This window comes from Platalea leucorodia (assembly GCF_965183815.1).
Source record: "Platalea leucorodia genome assembly, chromosome: 16".
In the NCBI taxonomy this organism is placed as follows: Eukaryota; Metazoa; Chordata; class Aves; order Pelecaniformes; family Threskiornithidae; genus Platalea; species Platalea leucorodia.
The window spans coordinates 11,462,205-11,485,333 of NC_138838.1; the positions used below are offsets into that span (position 1 = coordinate 11,462,205).

Genomic DNA, 23,129 nt, shown 5'->3' on the forward strand with positions numbered 1-23,129 from the left:
ACCGTCGTAAGCCCAACTCTCGTACTGGTTTTGATTCAGACCCTGCGCCGACGTCGTCCTCTGGGACAACCATCTGTCTCGTGTTGTTGGCTGCAACAGCTCCTACCAGAGCACCTGGCTCCTGCAAGAAAAGCGTGACTTGGTTTGAGTTTACAGCTCTCCTTTAATCAGAAGTGGCTGCGGCAGGCGCCTGTCCCAGCAATTCCACGGGGTTTCTGCGCACGCGCGGGTGAAGGGACCGCGCTCCTCTCCCCCCGGCAGTTTGGCGCGGTACGGCTGTCCTAGGACGATCGACAACCGCTCGATGTGGAACTGTGGGATGGGGCGGAACTACAGCTGATACTGATACCACTTAAATAAGGAATTTGTCTTCCAGGAGCGTATTCTGCACAATCCGTAACTGATTACATACAGATTTGCAAAGCTGTGCTCTCGAAGCATTTCAAATCATAGCATAATTCTTAACTTCATCGCCCCTTCCTTTAAAATTTCGCCTTCCTTTGCTCTGCTTCACTTTTGATCAATTGTAAATGTCTTATAGGTGATAAACGTGCCAAAATCTGGATTTCTGAATGCTTAAAGTGAACTTTGACAATGCGGCATACTTCCTAGAGGCTTTTGAAGTGCTTCGGGAATGGTAAACAAGGATTTGTAAATTTCTCTCTTCCACGAAATCACTTCTGGTATGGAAATAAATAACTAAACGCATTAAACTGCATTTAATCTTCTTAAGGGAATGACTAAAAGGAACTTAAAATGACCATAAGATCGTAGATAGTTCACACAGCAAACACAGGGCTAAGTTCCAGTAAATAAAACCTACTCCTGGGAGAAATTCTGGGCTGGTGGGGGTTGGGTTGGGGTTTTTTGGGTTGGTTTCTTGGTTTTCAAGTTCTCAAGCTGCTCTGCAAGAATCAAACTTGGGAGACTTGTGTAAAATTATAGGTCACCGAGAAGGCTTTTCACTCACTGCCTATATATTTCAGGACTTAACTGGCATAAAATTTAAACCCTCCAGGGGTTTGAAAAGGCCAACAGTTCCGTATTTGGTTGCCTGAAGACAGACATAAAACGCATCTACGAGGCTTGATGTTAGATCCCAGGCTTTCGGTTTTTATACGTCCCATTTGTATTTATAGTTTACATCTAGTCCTGGTGTCGCTGAATGCTTGGAACGGTTTCTCACAGTTCTATCACTAATAACGCCCATGAAATAACTGTACTGTAATATTGCTACCTGTATGGACGTACCTCAGGCGCGGCGTAAAGTTCTTAATTCTGCCGTGTTTTCTGCTTTTTTGTCTGTCTGTAATTGATCCGTTCTGTTAATCATAAGTTTCTGTGTTTTTTTCCTAATTCTATAGAAGAAATAATCTGGTCAATACAGATAAAACTTACTGCTGATTACACGTTGTGTCTTTACAGATACGAACACTACTACATATAGGAAAACCATTATGACTAGCCAGGGAGTTGTAAGCTCTTAAGGTCAAAAATAACATAGCAGAAGCAACTCATTCTGGTATATCCAGAAAGTCTGAAAACAATAATTTATTTCCTGATTTCTTTGAAAGAGCTGTACACTTCAAAAAGTGAGAGACATAACGTAGCAACAGTAGTATTAATTCAACTATAATTTGAATTGGAACTACTGACTGTACAAAACTTTTATAAAATCAAAGGACAGAACAGTCTTTACACCTGTTAGAAAGCCCTCCTTATTGCCACTTGTAGTGTAATTCACACCGAATTAAAAGACACTTCCATTTGTACAAACCATCTCTTCATTCATACACAGTGAAAAATTGCATATTTTTTAAATTCTCAAGATTCTGGAATGGTCAAGCTTCCAAGTTAGTTTCTTTTTTATCTTAAAGTCCTCTATTTCTGAAAAATGAATTGGTCAATGAATTCGTTCTGGTCTGCTTCAATTTTACACAGAGTCTCGTACTCTATTCGGTATCTGAAAGAAAAAACCAAATGGTTACCAGCTGCATCCCGCCCGCGTTCGATGGTTTAGTACAACGTTCACCGGTGTGCGGTGAAGGGAAGTTAGGCTACGTGGGCAAGCCATCTGCAAAGCAGCGGCTGGACGAGGTGGACTCCGCAGTTCTGAAGCGCGTTTACAACTCAGACACGTGCCGCTGAATTACAGTTTTATTCATTCTTCAACTGCACGATCTCGCACTCCCCCTGTTCGTTTAGCCACAAAGCCGTCGGAGATGAACCGCCTTGACGAGCGGCAGACAGGGCCTTAAGGTAGCTCCAGGTTGTGGCTCCGCGCGGTTCTGCTGCGGACGGACCGTTCGAACGAGCTCTGGCGGCGTCCTGCAGCCAAGCACCGCTGGCGAGATTGACTTCCCAGCCTCCATAACGCCCCAAAGGTGTTTCACAGAAAACTTACCTTTCCAGCTGCATCTTTTTTTCGGCTATTAAAGCCTGAAGTTGCTGTTCCTGAGCTTCTCTTTGCTTCGCTATAGACTTCAGCAAATTTCGTGCACCAATGGCCTGTCAAAACAGGATGGTCACTGATGTATTGGGGTTTTTTATCTTTTTTTTAGCCCCTTTCACTACTAGCAGGTTGATTTTGAAGTGTTTCAGCCATGCTAACGATAAAGGAGGGCGACAGCTGAATACTGAACGGTTGGTGGAACAGGCAGAGTCCCTGTAGAGGTTGGGCAGGTTAAAAGGCATCTGAGACTTCCCTCAAACTCAAGGACCAAACGTCACTGACTCCTCTGGAAATACAAACTGATCGCTGCTGACTGGTGCTACAGGTAGACAAGCTCTGGTTATAATTTTGCCCCCAGAACAAATAAGGAAAAAAGCAATTACCTACAACTGTGCTAAACATTCATTTCTATTTCCACAGTAACACATACAGAACCCACACCTCTTGGGGTCACGTACATCAAGAACATTTCACTGGTATTTACAGAGCTATTCACTGATCTGGTCTCTAGAAAGCCCTCCTCCTCCTCGCAGAGCCTCTCGTGCCTCCTGAGGACAAAGCTCTACTCGTAGGAGGAGTGATTAAAAAATACATGTGCTATTTATGTGCAAATATATAGGTACACAGCAACAGTAGGACTGTTAAATGCAGGAGCAGTGGGACACTCTGAGTGTGCCTATAAAAGTCTTCTAGACTTTAACACCCATTAAAAAGCCCCATGCTTTCATATTGCAGACAGACAGACGTTAACGACCGCGGAAATGCCTGTGCGAGACTGACAGAAAAAAGTTGCTTATGCTGTAAAAGGAGGAGGGGAGACACCTGGTTTTTCACGCAGAGTACAGAGCAGAGTGCATAACAAGCCAGTGATTAATTGCACAGTACCTTCATCTTCTCACTTTCAGCAGCTTTTGCCAGTTGATCGACAAGTTCAATTAAGCTACCCACTATTTTTTGAAATTCTACTATTTCTGCAAAGAAAAAAATTGTCAAGCAATATTCAAAACACCTCTAAATAAGACCAATGCTTCTACTACATGCTATAATTTTTAGATGAGACTTATATTTTTAGAGTTTACCATAAACAAGTACATGTCAAGATTTTCCTCGCTATTAGAGAGGCTACAAAAGGGGTAAGAAAGGAGAAAGGCCCTGAAGCGTCCACGAGTCACCGCAGCCCTTCGTGGCCCAGCCTGCCTTCCTAACCCCTCCCGAGCTCCTGAGGGCTCCGTCTCGTCAGAAAACGCCGGTGGCGAGCAGGCGGCTCTCGGGGGCCGCGGGGAGCAGCCGGGCCGGGGACGGCGCCGGGACACTTACTGTCCAGGAAGGCCCTGCACTCCTCCCGGAGCTGCGCCGTCTGCTGCGCCACCTCGGGGTCCAGGACCCGCAGCTTGTTCAGCTCGTCGAAGTGGAGGCCCGCCGCGCCCAGCGCCGCCTGCGCCATCTCCCGGGGCGCGCCCCGCGGGCGGGGGGGGCGAGCGTCGGCGCTGACAGGAACGGAGCAGCCTCTCCCCGCCGGCCCCGGGGCGCTCTGGGGTCCGCGGCCTCCGAGGACCCCGTCACCTCACGGCACCCGGCCCGGCCTTCCGCCGCTGCCACGGGGACAGCCCGCGCCCGCCGCGGGGCAGGCTGGGAGCCGCAGTCCCGGCGCCTCCGGGACTACATTTCCCAGCGCGCCCCGCGGCGCCGCCGGGACTACAACTCCCAGCCTGCCCCGCGGCGGGACGACTGGGAGTTGTAGTCCCGGCGGCGCCGCGGGGCGCGCTGGGAGCCGCAGTCGGCGGCGGGAAAACGTTTCCGGGTTGCCGGTTCCCAGCGGGGCGCGGAGGAAATGAGCTCAGGCGGGGGCCGCGGCGGCGGGCGGGTGAGCGAGCACCGGGGCCGCCGCTCCCGGGGCTGTGGCGGGGGGGACCGGGCCTCCCGCGGCGGCCGTCCCGCCGCTGGGTCAGCCTCCGTTTGCTTTTCCAGGTGGCGGAGCGGAGAAGCGCGCTGCCGGCCTCCTCGGCCTGCGGGCCCCCGGTTCCTCTCCCCGGAGGTGCCGCCGTTCCCCGGTGCGTAGGGCTTCGGGGCCTGCGGCGGCCCGGCCGCGCTCCGCTCCCCTGCGCAGCCCTGGCTCAGCGCGGCCGGGGGGTGCCGAGGAACCCCGGCGACCGTCGGGTGTCAGGCGGCGAGGGGCCGGCGAGCGGGGGCCAGCAGCGTGCCCGGTCTGCGGCGGTGCTGCGCAGCGGGGCCGGGCGGTGGGGTGGGTTTTTTTCCCCTTTATTCCTTTTTATGGAAGTTCTCAGCAGGGACCATTTCCTGATGCGCGGCGTGTCACCGCTCCGCAGGCCTCCTGCTGCCTCCCACACGGGGCAGGAAGGAAGGGACGCAGAAAATTTCCTCTTGTGTTAATGGGGATAATTACAGGTTACGTTACTGTTTGCAGCGCAAGCCTCTCGGCGTGTTAGCTAACGAACGTGTTCCAGTAATGGTGCCGACTCCTGCTTGGGTCGCCCGTGTAGGGGCTTCTGCTCGGATTTATGAAGCAAGCGAAGGCCTGAAGCGGTAACGAAACCTGATTGTAACGAACACCTTCAGGCACATCGCTGTTGAAAGCGGAGAGCTCTGTTTGCGTCTGGATTCCTCTCGGTACGGCGTCGGTCGGGCTGTCTCCGCGGGCGTGCCTGTGTTCTACGAAGGCGTTGCTGAGGGTTAAGCACTGCAGGACGTCGATGGTGAACACGCAGACCTAAGGCATGTTTCTGTTGTTACCAAGGTCCCTGCTCTGAGACGAGGTGTAGCTCCTGCTCTCAATTTGCTTACTCGTAGTGGGTCGCAGGAACCCCCTGTGACAGGGAGGAACTGTGTTACGCGCGAGGCTTGGACAATTCCTGATGGATTTCTCTATAACCTTGAGCTGCTTCGTTTGAGTAACGAACTTATACAGTGCTGTGACCGCGATGCGCAATTTTTGGTTGCTGCTGCTTGCTTACCAGCTGGGCGTTACTTTTCTGGCCAATTCCACGTGTGGCGTGCCGTTGCCTTTGACTTAGGCTTGCTCGTGGGCTACTTGAGTCAAGTGACGTAGTCAGGAAAAACTTTGTCTTTGCCAGATGGGGGCCGAAGCTTGCTGTTGCGTTTGGTGGTGGTTAGGTGAAAGTAAAGAACGGTGGCAGGTAGCGGGAGCTCCAGTTGGAGCATTTACAGGCAAACTGAGCTTTTTTGGCACTAAAATTCTTAGAACTGGTTTGTGTCTTGATCATCTGTGCGATATTGTCATGGCTTGTTATTTAATAGACATTGTAGTGTTTGCTTAATTAGAATAATTGAGTTAGGAATCGCAGGGTAACGTTAGATTTCAGGTGTTGTTCAAAGTTCCGTAGTTACTCACATCTCTGGCAATTTTAAGATACCGTCTGTAGCTGCCAAGTCATTTGCTGTACAGACGGATGGTTGTGGGTTTTTTTCTATGTTGAAAGCTGAGGTGGGGTGAGAAGGAAGAGGGGTGTAGGAAGAATAACAATATAATTAGCGGGTTATTATATTTATTTATAAAAGGTTACTCATGTGCCATGGGCACAGAACAGAGAAGGGAGGAGATATTTGTAGTCTGAAAGAGTTTTAAAAAAACAACAGCAACAAAAAACCAACAGCAATATGTTTTTGAGAACAATAATTATTAGAAGATAGGTAAGAAACTTGTATTTGTACTTTTCCAGTTAAAAAACTTCAGATCTGGCCTGTTTGAATTCCATCCTTTTATTTGTTTGTTTCCATTTTGAGCTTATTGTCGATGGAAGGATGAGCACAGTGAGACTGCGGAGAGAAAGCAGCGGTGACTGTCTAGCTGGCTTTTTTGTTGAGAAATATTCCAAAGACTGGACATACTTGGCGGGGAGGTGGTGTTAATTTTTTTTTTTTTTTTTTTTTTAATTAAAACTACATTGACTGCTTGGCGTTCCAGGATGGAGGAAGAAGAGTTTTGAATGAAAAGAGTTGCCAGGAAATAGAACGTTATGGTCCGGCATTTCAGTGTCGAGACGTTTCTAAATGCCTCCAGTTAAAAAACAAAACAGCAGCAACAAACCCCGCACGTGTAGATGCACTCCCCAGCTGAAGGGCGGGCAGAAAGCTCTTCCGTGGCGTTTCAGCTCTGCACAAAAAGAGTTGCGTTCTTTTGGGAAGTTGAGAGGGAGCCGAATTCCAGCCAGTGCTTAAACTTGGACTGCAGTACTGTACGGTGTTTGTAGTGTTGGCTGAAGAGGAAATAACAGGAAGTCCAGCAAAGTTTAGCGTGCCTCACTATCAGTAACGCAACTGTAACTTAACTTACGCAGCAGTATAACGCAGTCGTCTGAAAAACGGCTAAATCCTGTTTTGTCGGAATATGTGTAGATGTGTCCTTAGGAGTCTACTGAAAGTGTCTCTTCTTTAATGTGGGCTTCGTGTTTTTGTTGTAAATGGAAATTCCAGGCTTCTGTATTGATCTTATCCGTTTCTGTTTCAAGGGTCCGTTGGTTATGACCGCTTTTGCCTTGCCGTCCTCGTCTGGTGACTTGTGACTCTTCCCCAATCACGGCGGAATCCGTCAAGCCCACGCTCTGCCGGGTTGTCATCTACCTACAGAAGGAGATGTCGGGGGACACGTGTCTAACCACCACCCTTTGTCCAGCTGCAGGGCCCAAGCCCAAAACTTGCAGCTTCAAAGGGGGCAGCCTCGGTAACAAGTACGTGCGACTCAATGTTGGGGGCTCTTTATATTACACCACAGTACAAGTACTGACCAGGCACGACACAATGCTGAAGGCCATGTTCAGCGGCAGAATGGAAGTGCTCACAGACAAGGAAGGTAAGGGAATGTCTTTTGTTGCTGAGAATTTTGTAAAACAACTGGGTTTTACTGGTGGTTTTTTAAATGTCTTAAGACTACCCTCAGTTAGGGACGTAGGGAAAGATATATTCCAAAAATAACTTGGAATATTAGGCAGCCAACTCCCATTGGTGCTATCAATCCTCTGTGCTTTATAAAAATGTGTTCTTTTGTTACTAAAATTAACTAGCGGAAGGACTGGTTCTCTTTCCTACGATCACAGCTGGTATGCAGATTGTTGATGTTGTTAGGAAGAGTGAACAGACAGTATGTGGGTTGCCATTTATGTGGTGTCATGTAGTGGCATCATTCGAAATGCGCGTGTGGGGAGGGACATTCAGTTTTCATCTTTAACACTCAGAATAGCCTTGCTTGCTATGTCGAAAATTCTTTTTTTTTTTTTTTTTTTCCTCCTCCCCATAGCATGTTCCACTTGTGGCTTACGATGCCGTGACAGTATTTAGCCGTCAGTCGAGTAGTGTGTCACCTCCTGCTGGACACTGACTATTGGCATTATAAAAATCCATAATAAATTACAGAGAGTAGAACAAGTAAGATGACCAATATCAGCAATGGCTACGAGTGCTTTCATTTTCCTCTCTGTAGTAGTCCAGGGCAAAGTGATACCTTAGGAATGAGGGTTGTGGCACTGTGGAGAAGAGCCTGAGAGAGGTTGGCAAGTATTTAACCTCTTGGTATTTCATGCGAAAGCTCCTCTGCACGCCCTGATTACATCAGTTGAAACTTGATGCACAACAGCGTGTTTACTTAAACTGAAGCAACTCCTGTGGATTTTGCATATCATTTAAACCAAGTTGCCCTCGAGTAGGCTGGGTCTTGTTGAGTGTTGCGTGCAACTAAATCCATTTAGTCCAGCAGTTTTGTCTAAGAGCCTCAGCCTGAATGGAGGACAAGGTTCATGTTCTGACAGCTGCAGAATCTAGCAGTGGTTTAGTCTGCTTTCCTATATGTCGTTTTCTGTACCTAAGTCCCGAAATAACACTTTTTTGCCTGCCTTCCACATTGTGGAAAAGGGTTTGGCGCTGTGTTAAGCCCTCTGCCTGTGTGCGTCCTACATGGCTATTGTTTGCCAGCAAGTCAGACATCCTGTTTCCTAGGGAATGTGACTTCAGGGATGTTTTAAAATTGCATGAACTGTCTGGCTGCTACTGTTTCCTGTGCTGCATCCCCCCTCCGCTCCCTCCTGATCTGTCTCTGTCCTGTTTGCTCCTATTTGGAGACTAGAACAGCCTTTTTCCCATACTGGGTTTTCTGGGCTAGTCTACCTTTCAGCATCTTTGGAACACTTCTCTCTTTAACTTTGAACAACAGCAGAAAATGTGATTGGAAAACTGCCAAATCCGTCTCGTTAGGCCACAGAACTTATCCCAAATCTACCTGTTGCAAACATTTGTGAATTCTCTCTTCTAGTCTTTCCTTGGCTTTCTTAGGGATAAGTTTCTAACTGCCCAGCATTACACTGTAGCAGCAGTTAATACATTTACTCCCATACAAATACAGCACACCCCCATTTTGCTGGGATTATGACAAGCCTCTAAATAAAAGAAGAAACCTACCTATCAATAAGCTTTTTTTTTTTTCCCTTTTTTTTTTTTTTTTAAGGTTCGAATGGCTTGGACAGTCAGTGAAATAGATGTAAACTGGCGACTTCCTATAGTAGTTGAAAGGTCCATTCCTTTAATCAGAACCTAATACAGAAAAGGTGAAGCACAGATAATAATTTTGGTCAGGCAGCCCAGTGACTGGTCAGTCGATTCCTGAAGCAATTTTAGTGTCTTGTGATAGGAAGCCAAGTATTTTTAGCTTGCGGCTTTTCTTTTGGGGTGATGGAAAGTAGTGAGAAGATACAGGAGGTACCAAAGGAGTGGTTCCACTGTCAGCTTCTGTTCTGTAGCTAAATTCAATTTGCTCAAAGTCAGTAAAGACTTCCACTGAATGAAATGGGAAGAGTATCACGTGCAGTTTTAGGAAACATTAGGCTTATTTAACCTCTCTGAGGAGCTTTTTCTTGCCCCCTGGTGTTGCGGTGATTGAAATGATGTGATGGTTGTTTTTCAGGCTGGATCCTTATAGACCGTTGTGGGAAGCACTTTGGAACAATTTTAAACTATCTCCGAGATGACACGATTGCACTTCCGAAACACAGACAGGAGATCAAAGAGTTGATGGCAGAAGCCAAATATTATCTCATTCAGGGCTTAGTGGACATGTGCCAAGCAGCCCTGCAGGTAAGAAATAGAAGTAGCCTGTAAAGATTTTCATGGGTGTTTTGCTTATAAAATTTCCTGAAGACAACTCCAGAGAGTATTTCATGGCCCTAGAGATGGTATCAAGTCTTAGATGTGCAAGACAGCCTGGAAAGAAAATGAAACAGCAGTTAAGTAAGTTGTAAGATCTTATCCAGTACGTTTATCAAAGCCATAGTTATGCTTGCTCTGTATGCACACCTGAGAGTCCGCGATGCTTTGAATAAGAGATGAAATTTAGTTTATGATCTCCCTGGAAATGTTTTGAGACCCATGTGCTATCATGGCACAGCCTTCCAGGCCACAGGTGCCTGTGCTCTGAAGGCATTTAGTGCGATTGGTGAGTGGTTACATTATCAAGGGAGCTATTTCCTTGTAAGAAGAGAAAGATTGTCCCCTGGTTAGATGAGAGAAAGATTGTCCCCTGGTTAGATTATATGAATCTAGAATGTGCAAGATGTAGATTCCAGTTCCTGTCGTTTCGGAGATGTCGTTTCCCTTTGTGCTTCCATTCAGTTGTCCGGCTGCCCCCTCAGAATGGGGGAGTAGCACTTTTCTACTTCACAGGGATGCCAGGAGGATGAATGAAGTAGAAACTGTATTCGCAATTTGTCATTTAAATAGAGGGACTGGTTCTTTTCTGTTTCTATTTTTTTAATTTTATTTAGGAAATAGATAGTGAATGAGTTCCTCTTCTGTGAAATGAAATAAAAGCCAGAAATTTAAAGGAAACGGATTGAATAAACATGATTATTTTGAGCATATGTTTTAAAAGACCTTATGGCATTTGTCTAAATTTCCCCCAAGTTATGTCACTTCTAATTATATAGTATTTATAGGCAGAATGGGTTTGAATCTTTGAAAACATGGTAAGTTTTTTTTCTAAGTTTGAATCTTAATGGAGAAGACGACCTGTATGGTAAGCACTGATTACTTTAAGGCCTTCTCTTTGTATCAGTTTACCACTACTCTTTGCAAATATGTAAGCCCACAGTAGCTTTATTCACTTTATGAGTCCCTGTGAGTTCAGCTGATTGAAATCAGCTTGTTCTGCCAGCTTTTTAATAAGGTTAGCCCAGATGCAGTGCATATATAACTTATTATTAGTCTTAAGGTTGTGAAATGAATGTTTCTTGCAGGACAAAAAGTAGTAATTGATAAATACCTCGCATACTAGCTTCAATATACTTCTTGTATCCATTGAAAGAAAGGCAGAGCCACACTGACAATTTTCCTTCTGGTTTGGAATTTAAAGCCTTTCTTCTAAAAACAAAATGTTCTAAGGCTTTCCTATTAGCTATTGAGCCTTCCTTAATTTGCTACATGAGGAATCTGGAGTGACAGACTGTACTACATGCTCTTGATTGTTGCTTGTGTATCACAAGGGGCTGAAGTCCGTTTCGGTGACATGCTGTTCTTGCCAAATGTTCAGTTCGTAGTGGCTGATATTCTTGTATGCTGCAGTGTTTTGAGTTGATTAAAACTAGTGCAAACTCTTACTATCCTTTTCTTCAAAAAAGGATAGAATAATAAACCCACTTAAACCAAATATGGCTTGAGCTCAGAGTCCTTGCCATAGCTAAGAAGGACATCCACCTGCATCCCAATATTTCAATTACTGCTGCCTTCTGGGGATGAGAAATCTCTCTGCTGTATTTCTGCGTTGCAGATCAAGGTAACGCTGTGCGGTTACTATAGCAACGCAGAGCTTTTTCCTTTGCATCACAGGGCTTGGGAACATGGCTGGAGGGGTTGGAGAAGACAGCAGCAGCAGATGTTAGCTTTAGCATTTATCTCTCTTGAGTTTATTTCCTCTCTCTCTTTTTTCTTTAAAACAGGACAAGAAAGACTTGTATGAACCTGTCTGTAGTATCCCTATTATCACATCTCCAAAAGAAGAAGAGAGACTGATAGAATCATCAATGAAAGTAACTGTTTTGTCACAACTATCCAGTGAGAAACTGAATTTTTGCTAAATGTATTCAAACACAGAACTTACCGTTTCTGCTTTTTTCTTTCTCTCCCGCTAGCCCGTTGTTAAGCTGCTTTATAATAGAAGCAACAACAAATACTCCTACACCAGGTATGTCAGTTTTTACCCCGCCGTAATGGGAAAGTTTCCCTTTGACTATGGGAGTGGAGGAAGATGTGGTATAACCCAGCTTGGTTTGGGGTTTTTTATTTTGGTTGGTTGGGTTGTGTTTTTGTTTGTTTGTTTGTTTGTTTTTTTATTACAGCAGTGCTCTTCTATGGATTTCAGTGCAGTTATTTTTGATTGATGTGAATCTAAATGGGGGGAGAACACAGCAAACTGTATCTCTTGAAGTCTAGTTACAGTTCATTTGTGTGAGAAAGATGAACAGAAACAAGGGACAAGAGAGAAGAACGAAGAGGCTGTTAATACTGGCTGAAACTAGGTGTAACTTAGGTAATGCAACACAGAGCGTTACCTTGTCAATGCCAAGCTAATGCAGCCACGATCCCTACCTCATCGGTTTAGCTTTACTTTTGAGTCTGCAGATACCTCTGCCAGCACTCATTTACTCTGACCTACAGAAATTCTTGATGCCCCAGCGCCTCCAGTGCCTCTAAATGAATTAATTATTTGGTTACAAAGGAAAGTATCTGTTCTGCTCAGGAACAACCCAGACAGGGCCAGGGCAAGAATTTACTGGCTTTCCTCCTGTATAAAGTAACATTACTTACTTAGTTTTATGCTGCAACTATCATGATCCCTTTGTTACGATGCTATCAGAATGGCTTTGGATTTTCCAAACCAGTCATTGAAGCGATGTGAGTAATCCTTTATGCTATGGAGAATCCTCATTTTCAGCCTTTTCAGTCTGAGATGCAACCTTGGAAGGTTTTTTCTCTAGACAAACTGATTGTCTGTCAGAGAGATGGAGTCTAACAATCGTGGTATTTCAGGTAGTCAGGAAATGCTACCTGCGGGAGTGCTGCAGAACAGCCTGTTGTTCAGCAGACTGCATTCTGTATCTGCCTGTCGTATTGCTCTCCTCCCTGTCTTACCCGTTAGCTTACGGCAGTGATGCTAAAGCAAGCACAGAATAGCATATTAGTCACCATGGGTCTGGAAATGTAAACGTGCTCGTAATGAGAGCAACAGAGTCCTAGATACCAGGAGGTGCTGGTATCTCAACTAGCTGTAGGGTTCTAATTATTCCTTGCGCATGAATCTGCATGCCTTGAGGGTGCTTAAATGAGGCATCTTTATTTAAAATTCCACACTGGCTGCTTGCAAGCAAAGATTTTTTTCCTTCTATTCTTCCTAATCAACAGTATAAAAGGAGCTTTCTCAGTTACGTTGTCAGTGTGGTCTAATAACGAAGGCTTCTACATTCTGTTCCCAGCTCTGCCACTTGATAGAGCCTGGGACTTGTCACTGGCTGAATCCCAGCGTGCTTTATCGAATGATTCTTGTGAGCTGAAGATTTTGTCTGGTTGCATGTAGTGCTTTTTTGATTTAGATCTGAACAGCAGTACTTCTCAGACTAAGTATTTTATGTAAAGCCCAGTCGGCTGTTTTTATTAGCAGTGTCTTGATTCACAAGTATTTCGTAGCCTTCCTGGACCACTTGCAAAAGTTAAGATACTGCAGACAAAAGTACAACGTCATATCTCTGGGCATGTTCTTGGCAGCAAGGTGTGAACCGTGAGCTTCTGGGTCCAAAGACTAAGGAATTTTACTGTTAAAGCTAGCAAGGTTGGCTTTGTCTAAGCAGTAATATGTTCACTAATTTCCACATATCTGCACGTAATTTCCCAGCCACCTATAAAAAGAGACAAAGGGGCACAGAGTACTTAACTTTCAATACAGCTGCATTCAAGCTAACATCAGAGGAGTAAGGCTTTTAGTTTTTTGGGGGTTTTTTACTTGATCAAATTGGACATTGATTGGCCATGATGTTGTTATTTAAGTAAAATCTTTTAAATTTTAAGAATAGCTTTCCGATAGCTTTACTTGATTTTAAAGCTATAATACTATGTATATTTTTTTCTCTAGAACATCTAGATCTTGCTTTGAAAAGTAATTAAGATCCTACATTGCGCTGGCTGTCAATAAAACTTAGCTTCCTAAATAATGTATTCACCCTAGAAATTTGTATATGGTATCACTAGTGTCACGTGCAAAACACCTTGCTTTTTAGTTGGCCTTCTAACGTGTGTTGACTCTTTGGACTTTTGCTGTTACCAGGCTAAAGAGAACTGCAGTTAGCATAGGATTTAATCGTCTTGAGCGTCAGTCAAGAGATAGTTGTAGATAGTTGATGTAATGATTTGGGAAATTGTGCTGTCGTTATTAATTATATAACTTGACCTCTAAAGGCTGGTGAGTTTGCTCGTGGGGATCTGAGCATCTTATTTGTATCTGAAATTGGCTATTGCCCTCTCTTTTCTTGGCAGCATATGGCAATGAGTCACTACTTACTTGTATTCCGCAGCTAGATCAATGCTTAAAACTGTGGTGGAATAGGCATAGACATTCTGTAGACAGGGCCAGCTGAAAAACCACAAAAACCTTATTCCTCCTTTTGTTGCTGTGTTTCAGTAACTCGGATGACAACTTACTGAAGAACATAGAACTGTTTGACAAACTCTCTCTCCGCTTCAATGGCAGAGTTCTTTTCATTAAGGATGTTATAGGGGATGAAATCTGCTGCTGGTCTTTCTATGGACAGGGTCGGAAACTTGCTGAAGTCTGTTGTACCTCTATAGTGTATGCCACAGAGAAGAAGCAAACCAAGGTAATGGAGTTTTATCCACCTGTCTCTTATGGTGTAAAAAAAACCAAAACAAAACAGGTTGATGATACATTACAGAAGGATACAGATTTTGTATAACTTAAGCCAAATTGCTAGAGGCAAGCAGTGGCATTTATTGGAAGAGCTTTGATACCAGCCCTCCTGAATATTGACTGGAATTGATGGTCAGTGACATCGAAATTAGTAGGGTGGCTCGCTGCTTAGGGGGCTGCAGGATGAGCTGGTGTCTTACTAAAAGATGCTGCATACTAGATAGAATTCAGAGAAGACTAAATATCGTAGCAGGTTTGAAGAAGGAAAGACTGAGAATGGTAATTCTGAAAGCACATGCATTTTAGCACTTGTCTCTTAGAAAGCTGGTGAACTTTGTGTCCCTAAAGCATGTAAATGCCTTTAAATTCTTCTCTAATTAAATGAAGTAAAGATCTAATTCTGCTCCTAATTATACCTGCATAAGTTTACTTCATTGCAGTTACTTTGTACTGTGTTTCACTTGCACTGATGTAATCATGGCATGTAATTGGACTAAATGGTTGTGTCTGGGAGTATAAATTTCTCCAGAGTGTTGGAAAATATATGCCAAAAAGGAGAAGACTGAAACTGATCTGTCCCAACCCGAGTAACTGAAATGGATGGGATGAGATTAATCAAATGGAAACTTGAGCTCAAACACTGTTTAGAAACGTGATATTTTTATTATCATTGTGCTTTTATGTGCAAAACTATAGAATACCTGTTAAAAGAAAAAGTTCAGCAGGAGTGCAGATTCCCAATAATCAACCTGTCTTGATTTCCCCACATTTCCAGCGATTCTTGTCATACTCTTCCCACCTCTCATTTTGCAAAGGTTACCTAAAGACTTGCTTTCAAGCACAGTACATCCTCAGAGAGGGGTTATGCGCCTGAAAATATGATAATGATTAGCGTGATAAATCTACACAGTTTCCCTGACTTCAGCAGTTAACTTGTGACTTGCAGAGGTGCAGGTAAGGTGACCAGGGTCCAACATTAGCACTTAAGAACCAGAAATACTGTATTCCGTTCTAGAACAATCTAAAAGAAGAGGTGATGTAGGCGATCTGGGGGTGGGAGTAATCCTCTACTAGGAATTAGACCGCTTTGCTCATCTTTCTCATTTACAATTGTTTTACTCTCTTTATACTGTATATCTTTTTGTGGCTCAACTATCTTTTTGCTTACGGGTATGTGTTCCAGTCATGTTATCCTCTACAGATCAGGAAAAGGACATGTGCTGTTTTTTGTAGGTTGAATTCCCTGAGGCACGAATTTATGAGGAAACACTAAATGTCTTACTATATGAAACACCACGGGTTCCTGATAACTCTCTGCTGGAAGCAACAAGCAGGAGCCGAAGCCAGGCATCTCACAGTGAGGATGATGAGGGTTTTGAACTTCGCGACCGAGTGCGCCGAATCCATGTGAAGAGATACAGCACCTATGACGACCGCCAGCTTGGCCACTAGCATATCGGTCGAGGAGAAAGGGTTTGGTGTCAAGGCTTGTATCGATATTCTTTGAGGGAGATCAGGAAGTAGGGAGGGATCACTTGGACTCTGTGGATTGATCTTCATTTGGCTTCTTGGCTCCCTAGAGAAGCAAATGGGCATTTGTGCGCACAAAGCAATGCTAAAGGCCAAAGGCTCTGAGGATGAAGATGTTAATTTTGCACCATGTGCTTTACATACAGACTGGCCCCCTTTTCATGCCACCTGAGGAATGGAATTCGGAACACCGATTCTGACAGTTTGTGGTTGCGCTCTCGTATCTAATGACTTGCCACTTTTCTTACTTCCTGTGAGAAGCTCTGCTTTTCCTGAATGAGATGGCGTGATTGGAAAATCTTTTTCCAGATGCCTGCCCTTTTAGAGTTTTGTATAATGGAACTTCCAGTTTTTAAATCAAGATACTGAAGAGGGGGTGGAGAGAACTTGAACGTGACTGCTCTTAGCAAACACTACATCTGATAACCCCCAGAAGAAATGCTTAGCTATCCACTAGTCAGGTGCACTGCACATGTGATTTCTCCCACCTCTTCCCCCAGTACACATACAAAAGTTTGTGTTCCAAGATAGCTGTCTTTAAAACTCGTTAATTCTAAGGCAAGCTCTTCCGAAGAGGTAAGAGTCAAGTCATCAAAAAACCTCCTCTTGTGAAAAATGAGAAAACTTTGAAAATTTAAATATATGTGTAATGACTTGTTCTGGGAGATGGAGAAATGGGCATGGTAAAGGAAGAAACTTCTTCAAGTAAGAAAACTTCTAGGCTTGTAATAGTGTTTATATAAATCAATGGCAATCTGGGGAATTAGTTTTACATTAGTTTCCTCCTGTGGCCCAAAAGTGCTGTTTGATGTTAAATTTCTCAAACAGCAGGGGAAAAATTGCAGTGACTGGGCAAGTACAGACTAAACAACATTTTATAATGCTAGGTAATGTTCATATACTGAAGGGTGAATTCAAGTCTTGTGTTCTGAATCCCTTCTAGAGCATAGAAGTTGCAGTGGAAGGAGAAGAATAGTCATAAAAATCTTGTTCTAGCATGAAACTGCAAGAGGCTTTGGACACAGGAGAGAGGTAGCTTATACTGAATTTTAAACTGAAATAATCGCTTTTGTTCCGAGTGCTTGGCTGGGTGCTAGTTGTAAAGGGCCTTTCAGAAAGCTGGAGTCAAGGCTGCTCTGCAAATTGGATCTCTGGAAACAGTTTCAAGTTTAGTATGAAAAGCTGTTAATGTATTTTTAAATGTTTGTATGTTTCAGCTGTAGGTTGCAGATTCAGATTTTACCACTGTCATAAACAGTTATTACTTGATGGCTGTTCATTAGCAGCTATGGATATGTGACAGCGGTGGAGCACGCTCCACAACTGCTTTTATGTTCCTGTACTGTACGTGAACATGGAAGCTTCAGATTCCGCGGTGGTTAGGCTTGAACTGCTTTAACCAGTGCCAAATCTACCCGTAAGTTTTAAAGCAAATCACTACAAAAGCCTGACAAGAAAATAATCCCAAATTAATACAGTGAAGTCATAAGTAGAATTAAGATGGTAGACGGTTTGGTAGTAATAAAAGCAGGGGAGGGAACAAAAAAATTATGTCCACTCATTTAGGCTTTTGAAAATGAAATTATTGAGGCTTGGTAAGAAAACACTAATGGCTGCAAACTTTCAGGATTTTATTGCCTAGCCAGGCCTCTGCATGTGGCAGGCATTCACTTAATTCTCCTCACGTTCAGGAAGTAGCATTGCCACAGTAATGCACCTGCCTTTTTGTGAAAGGCCTCTTTAAAACTCTAATAACCTCTTTTCTTTTTATATTGCTTTCTGTAAGTTGTTGTTTTCCAGCTGGTTTTTCTGTTGTGCCAGTGAAAATACAGTTGCTGAGATTAGTTCTGACAAAGATTTTTGTGGGTTTTTTTTCTTTAATTCTGCTAGAGTGTGATGTGGATTTTTTATTTTAACTTTTTCCCCTCCACTGATACTATTTAAATTACACTGTGGTGGGTGCTTTGAAGCTACCAGCAAAGCCTGTAGTGATAGGGTCTTTGTGCTGTACTTAATAGCTTCAATTTATTCTCTTGTACTTTTTTTCATCTTGTAACAAATAAGACTGCCATTTAAAATTCATGTGTGGCACTTCTGTTTCTTAGCAAATTATTTATATTATTTTTTTTCTTGTTACTATCATAGCGAATGTCAACAGATTAAGTAAGTGATGCTGGTAGCCTTGCAAAACTGTGTTTAAAAGAAGTTATAAGCAGAAAAATGTCATCTTTGCATTTTTTTTCTCTGGGGAGTACGGGCATGGGAAGGAGTGCGTGCAGGAGGATGAGTGTCAGATCTGTATGGTAGTCCAGAGGCTTTCATTCCGTGGTTGGATTCTGTACTCCCGGGATTCATTAATGAAATGGATTCAAATTGTGAATTATTACACTATAAGAAGCAGAGAAAAGCTTGTGTTTTGGTTTAGTTGGTTTTCTTTTCCCCGTCTCCCATAGCCAACAAGTAGTATTCATTTCTGATTTGAATTTAGATTAAATTAATCTTGGAAACAAACTATTTTGAGAACCATCTGGGTTGTACAAATCTTTATAAAAGTGCAAAATAACTTCTTGGTATTTGTGGAATGTGGAATATCAGTAAGAACTGCAAGCAGTTATGAATGTTTTTTTAAATATGTACAGATACCCTTTTCATTTCACCACCTTCTCTCATCCCCATTCATTCTCCCTTCTCTACCCCCGGTTAGTACTGATCACAAAACATCTGCTTTTAGATTAAGATACAACTAGAACTGGAATGATGTTAAACAATGTTTGGCCACTGTGGACAGAACGCTCTGTCTGTCTGTGAGCTTTACTCAGAGTAATAATCTAATTGTGTAAGCACTGAAGTTTTGCCTATTCAAAAGACATTTCAAAACCATGGTCTTGGTGTCCTTTATCCTGATAAGATTTTCAGGATGTGGCTGAGAGATCCCAGTTAAATGCCTGTGGTTGGGTTTGACTAGCAGTTCTGTAGTTCCCTCGGCTGGTGGACAGATGGGGATGGGAGAACACCAGGAAATCCTCTGTGCAGGTGTGTTCTGGGAAGTGTGCAGTTCGGACATGCACAAGGCTAAAATGACTGTAGTACTAGAGATCCCCTCCCTAGGTAGGGCTGCTATACTCGGGTTGCTGATAAAATCTGGAATGCCCTGAGTGCTTACGTAATTGGATAATTTACATGAAGTTGCAGTAAGTCTAAATATAGACGTGGATGCAGCCATCACTTACACAGTTCACGGGTTGAACTTTTTTCTAATACAAGTGATAGAACGCTGTATTTTCTCTTAAGACTCCTGCTTATCTGGAACTGCTCCAGTACAGGATGTTAATTGAATGTCCTCTCCACCAAAATCATAGCGTGCTGATTTCTACAGTCTCAGTACTACTCGGTTCTGATAATTTCAAATACTGTACTTTTGATGTAACACATGCTTTGTATTCTCATCTTAATCATCCTTTACTTAATTAAAGGCTATAAGTTGTTCTGACAAGAACATTCTAGACATTCTAGAACATATTTTTACCACCTGGTATAATGGAGAAAAAGCAGCACTGAAAAGGATAATGCAGTTTTGAACAGCAGCATTCACTTATTTGTAATAAGCTGTCCACTTCCAGAGAGAGCAAACAGCTGTGCTTCCTAAGACTCTTCTCTGCTGGCTTTAAATATCTCAAATTATGATCCCTATTAAGACCACATACTAATTATATGCATTTGTCTGCAAGTTAAGAGACTTGTAATGGCTTCCTATCTAGACCATCACCAATGGATGGGTTTACTGATGTGCCTGTGAATTTATAGCAGCCTTTAGAAGGAAGAAATGCTTTTTTGCCTCATTTGTAATGTATGAGTTCTAACTACATAAGCTACCATTCATTAACTGCTGGAGCTCTTTTTGAAACCTCACTGTCCTCTTCGCTCCTAAACTTACGTGAACTTCTGCACATTCAAATATTGTATTAGCAGACTGAGAGAACGAATGGAAAACGTTAACTGACATCTGTACAAAAGTACTGTAATAAAGGGTTGCACGTTTCTGTAATGGGGTCCTCACATATTGCAAAACAGCCTCAGTCTTTCTACAGAGAAGGAGACTTGGTGCCTCGAGTGAATGCCTTATGTTAAACAGCTTTTCAGCATCGGTGTTAATTAGGCAATAATGTCAAAAGAGAGAGTTCTGCAGGGTAGCAGCCTCCAACTGCTTGATAAATGCCGAGACAAAACTAAATGTTTAACCTTCACCTTGACATTTAGTTTTTGGAACAGGAGACATTTATCCTATCGTAACGTTCCATTCTGCTGAATTCTTCTCTCTTGCACTTCTTGGTTAAAATATAAAATAACTGACCGAGACTGGAGGGCATTGGAGGGACCGATACTACCGTGTTATTGAAAAAGCTGCATTCTGCTTGGAACAGGCAATGCTTATTGTGGTTTTGATTAGATTTTTTTTTTCTCGAGGTTTTTTAATTTTCAGACGCAATTCACTCTTAGAAATACTGATGAAGTGTACCTTAACTGCATGTGTCTGGCCCAGCAGTCCTTGTCTTACACAATTAGATTATATCCTCTGACAACCCTTGGCATTAAAGCTTTACAGCCAAATTTCACACCATCCATTCTGTTAGGAGAACTGAGGTTTTATTGAGAGATGAGTGGGCACAAGTCCTGTTTCCAACTTTGCCACTAACTCGGTGACATACGGCAAGTCAGATTTTCTGTATGTGCCTAATTTTTCTTCATCTGAAATACAATGGTGGTAAGACCCTCCCCTACCTCAGAGGGATGTTGAAGCTTAATTTGTTTAATAATAGTAAAGGACTTTGGATTTCTAGAATATTTTCTATCCAGAGGATAGCAAATATGATTGCTGATCTTGTTTAAACTGACATTCTGTGATCGAGCTGTTTTCTTATAGCATCAGGCTTTGTTTTATTTTTATGTCTAACTTTTAAGGGTCAGCCTTATGGATAAAATAGTTTAATGCGGTAACCATATTAGCTATTGATTAAAGTGTTTTCTCTTTTATCAGTGCATTAAATGGAAATGGAACACTAATTTTTAATAAAGTGTTATATTTTGTCTTCTCTGATTTTTCTCCAGCATCATAACTTTTTATTCGTCGTGTTGGTCTCTGCACTTCTGTTCTGCATTGTAGTTGTGATCCTCACCAAGTACGTAGGATTCCTGAACCACAGAAATATTGTATCAGCAAATGGCTTTTGTATGGTGTGGAGCTGTTACTACCTTTCACCCGTGCCCTGCAAGTGCAGGCTACCTGTAGGAGGTATCTGTGTACTTACAGGTACACTGCAGACAACTGCTTTTGATTTTCTCTGGCCTTCTCTTTTAATTGTAGAAAATCAATTGGCTACAGCAGTTTTTCATGTTCATGGAAATAATTTCATTTCCTAATAAGAATCACAGAGCATGTTGATCTTTCATTAGGTCAACACACAATTTGTATTGCCACAAAGGTAACCTAACTTGTGTTTTGAAAATCTTTAACCTTTCTTGACTGATGGAGCAGCCTAGCAGGGAATTAGATCCAGGGATTCAGTCTGTGTTCTGCAGTAGGTGTGCTTTTGAGGTAGCCAACATAATCTTATCTGTCTGTTCTATTTAGCTGCTCTCTTTGCTGCTGTTACCATGCTTTCTGTGCAAAGCCTTAGGTTTTTTTGTTGTAAGCAACAACTGCAAGAAGTATTCCACAATGTTTCTGAGTGTCTGTGAAAGAAGCTGGGTAATCCTTCTGTTTGGAAAGGTGAGAAACCTCTCTTGCACAACGGGTTTCTAGTGCACACCGGCTGTTCTCTCCCACAGTTGTGTTGTTGAGAATTGGTTTACCTGTACGGTAAGTGCTCCTACCCTGACTTTATGTTGTATGGGAGCTTGTAGAAACAGCCTATTTTTATTCATCGTGGTAGGACTTCTGGTTCTTGTGACTGGGTGATATGATTCAGTCTCTATCTGCTGCCTCTGTCCAGTTTGCACAGAGCTACATGTTCTGTGCCAATGGCAACTCTTCTTTTTCCCTTTTCTGCCTGCACTAACGGAGGTCTGTCTTGTTCTCAGCACGGTCCAGCCCCTCCTGCCTGCCATCTCTCTTTTCTGCACCGTTCCCTTGGGACCTCTCCCTTTGCCTGGGTGTTCCTCTGGCATCTTTTCTTTTGCAGCCACAACTAATGTAGGGTTTTCAGCAGTAGCTGGAGGACTCAGCTGAGAGCGAGCTCTGGTTTAGTAAGTATCCTGAATAACCCTGCTAAAGAAATGGTCTTGCCTACATCCTTACTTGCTTTGGAAGGAAGAGCCGGAACGCTTCCCGGGCACCCCTTGTGGTTTTGCAAAGGGCCATCCTTTTGCCAACATCGGAACGTGAATCAAAGAAGCTGAGCGTGCTCTTCACTCTTGTAGTGGAAAACATGGAACTAAGCACTAGAAAAAGCAGATTTAACATCTGTCACTAACCTGATGCTTCAACCCCTTCACTTCCCTGGCGAGGCCGGTGTGGTGCCGCTGCGCTCCCCGGGAGGTACTGAACATCTGGGATCCCCGGGCCCCTGCGGCGCCGAGGCTCGTTCAGGACCGGGGTGGTCACGGGCTGGTACCGAAGGAAATCGGGGTTCCCGGGGCGGCCCCCTGCGAGCCGGCGGCGCCGGGCCCGCTCCCGGCCGGGCACCGCGGCTGCGGGGCCGCGCGTTACCTCGGGGCCGCGCGTTACCTCAGGGCCTCGGGCTCCCGCCTCGGCCTGGCCCCGCCCCCGGCGCGGTTGCCATGGAGCCCGCCCGCAGCCCGGGCCGCGGCGGCAGGTGCGGCCCCGCCCCCAGGTGACGTCAGCGGCAGCCGCGGAAGATGGCCGCGGAGCAGCGCGGGCCGCCGCAGCCTCCCCGCCCTCGGCCGGGCGGCGCGGAGCCTTCGCCCCGCGGGCGCTCCCGCAGCGGCGCGGGCGGGCGGCTCTGAGCGCGGGGCGCGGCGGGCGGCCCCGCTCCCCGCTCCGCCATGAGCTGCTCGGCGGACGCCGTGAAGGAGAAGCTGCTGTGGAACGTGAAGAAGGAGGTGAGGGAGCGGCGGGCGGGCGGGCGTCCTCCTCCGAGCTCCCTGTGAGGCGGGCAGGGCCCCGCGCTCCGGCCGCCGCTCCGGGAGGCGGCGGTCCCGCAGCCGCTCGGAGACCCCCGCCCCGGGGGGGCCCCGGGCCGTCCTGCGCGGCCCCGC

General features: G+C 44.4%; 3 protein-coding genes across 6 annotated transcripts in view; 2 read left to right on the plus strand and 1 right to left on the minus strand.

The window, feature by feature from the left end:
* Window positions 1–45: 45 nt before the first annotated feature.
* On the minus strand, window positions 46–4,080 carry IFT20 (intraflagellar transport 20). The gene is made up of 5 exons (XM_082328268.1): window positions 3,770–4,080; window positions 3,338–3,423; window positions 2,405–2,508; window positions 1,252–1,963; window positions 46–121 (listed from the first exon to the last, which is right to left on the minus strand). The coding sequence occupies exons 1-4, from the start codon at window positions 3,894–3,896 to the stop codon at window positions 1,882–1,884; spliced, it is 399 nt and encodes a 132-aa protein (XP_082184394.1). The 5' UTR covers window positions 3,897–4,080; the 3' UTR covers window positions 46–121; window positions 1,252–1,881.
* Window positions 4,081–4,240: 160 nt separating this feature from the next.
* Window positions 4,241–17,261, plus strand: TNFAIP1 (TNF alpha induced protein 1). Of its 4 annotated transcripts, none has more exons than XM_082328564.1 (8): window positions 4,241–4,316; window positions 4,878–5,185; window positions 6,940–7,280; window positions 9,381–9,550; window positions 11,407–11,496; window positions 11,599–11,651; window positions 14,139–14,334; window positions 15,618–17,261. In XM_082328564.1, exons 3-8 carry the CDS (start codon window positions 7,064–7,066, stop codon window positions 15,834–15,836), a joined length of 945 nt encoding a protein of 314 aa, XP_082184690.1. In that variant the 5' UTR covers window positions 4,241–4,316; window positions 4,878–5,185; window positions 6,940–7,063; the 3' UTR covers window positions 15,837–17,261. The 4 variants fall into 4 exon arrangements, with proteins under 4 accessions (XP_082184690.1, XP_082184693.1, XP_082184692.1 ...); XM_082328566.1 differs by lacking the exon at window positions 4,241–4,316 and adding an exon at window positions 4,341–4,503; XM_082328567.1 differs by lacking the exon at window positions 11,407–11,496.
* A 5,594-nt stretch (window positions 17,262–22,855) lies between these two features.
* The window catches only part of SGSM2 (small G protein signaling modulator 2), a 62,705-nt gene continuing 62,431 nt past the window's right edge, over window positions 22,856–23,129 (plus strand). The window contains exon 1 of the mRNA XM_082327934.1: window positions 22,856–22,973. Coding sequence (XP_082184060.1) covers window positions 22,917–22,973 — 57 coding nt within the window. The 5' untranslated portion in view covers window positions 22,856–22,916. The remainder of the gene's footprint in view (window positions 22,974–23,129) is intronic.

What these genes read in the sequence shown, in the direction of transcription:
- IFT20 (XM_082328268.1), bottom strand. Translation starts at nt 3,896, where the DNA reads ATGGCGCAGGCGGCGCTGGGCGCGGCGGGCCTCCACTTCGACGAGCTG. An exon ending in GTGCAGGGCCTTCCTGGACA is followed by an intron (nt 3,424 to 3,769) that starts GTAAGTGTCCCG and finishes TTTTCTTTGCAG; the next exon opens with AAATAGTAGAATTTCAAAAA. An exon ending in CTGAAAGTGAGAAGATGAAG is followed by an intron (nt 2,509 to 3,337) that starts GTACTGTGCAAT and finishes CTGTTTTGACAG; the next exon opens with GCCATTGGTGCACGAAATTT.
- TNFAIP1 (XM_082328564.1), top strand. Translation starts at nt 7,064, where the DNA reads ATGTCGGGGGACACGTGTCTAACCACCACCCTTTGTCCAGCTGCAGGG. An exon ending in AGTGCTCACAGACAAGGAAG is followed by an intron (nt 7,281 to 9,380) that starts GTAAGGGAATGT and finishes GTTGTTTTTCAG; the next exon opens with GCTGGATCCTTATAGACCGT. An exon ending in AACAAATACTCCTACACCAG is followed by an intron (nt 11,652 to 14,138) that starts GTATGTCAGTTT and finishes GCTGTGTTTCAG; the next exon opens with TAACTCGGATGACAACTTAC.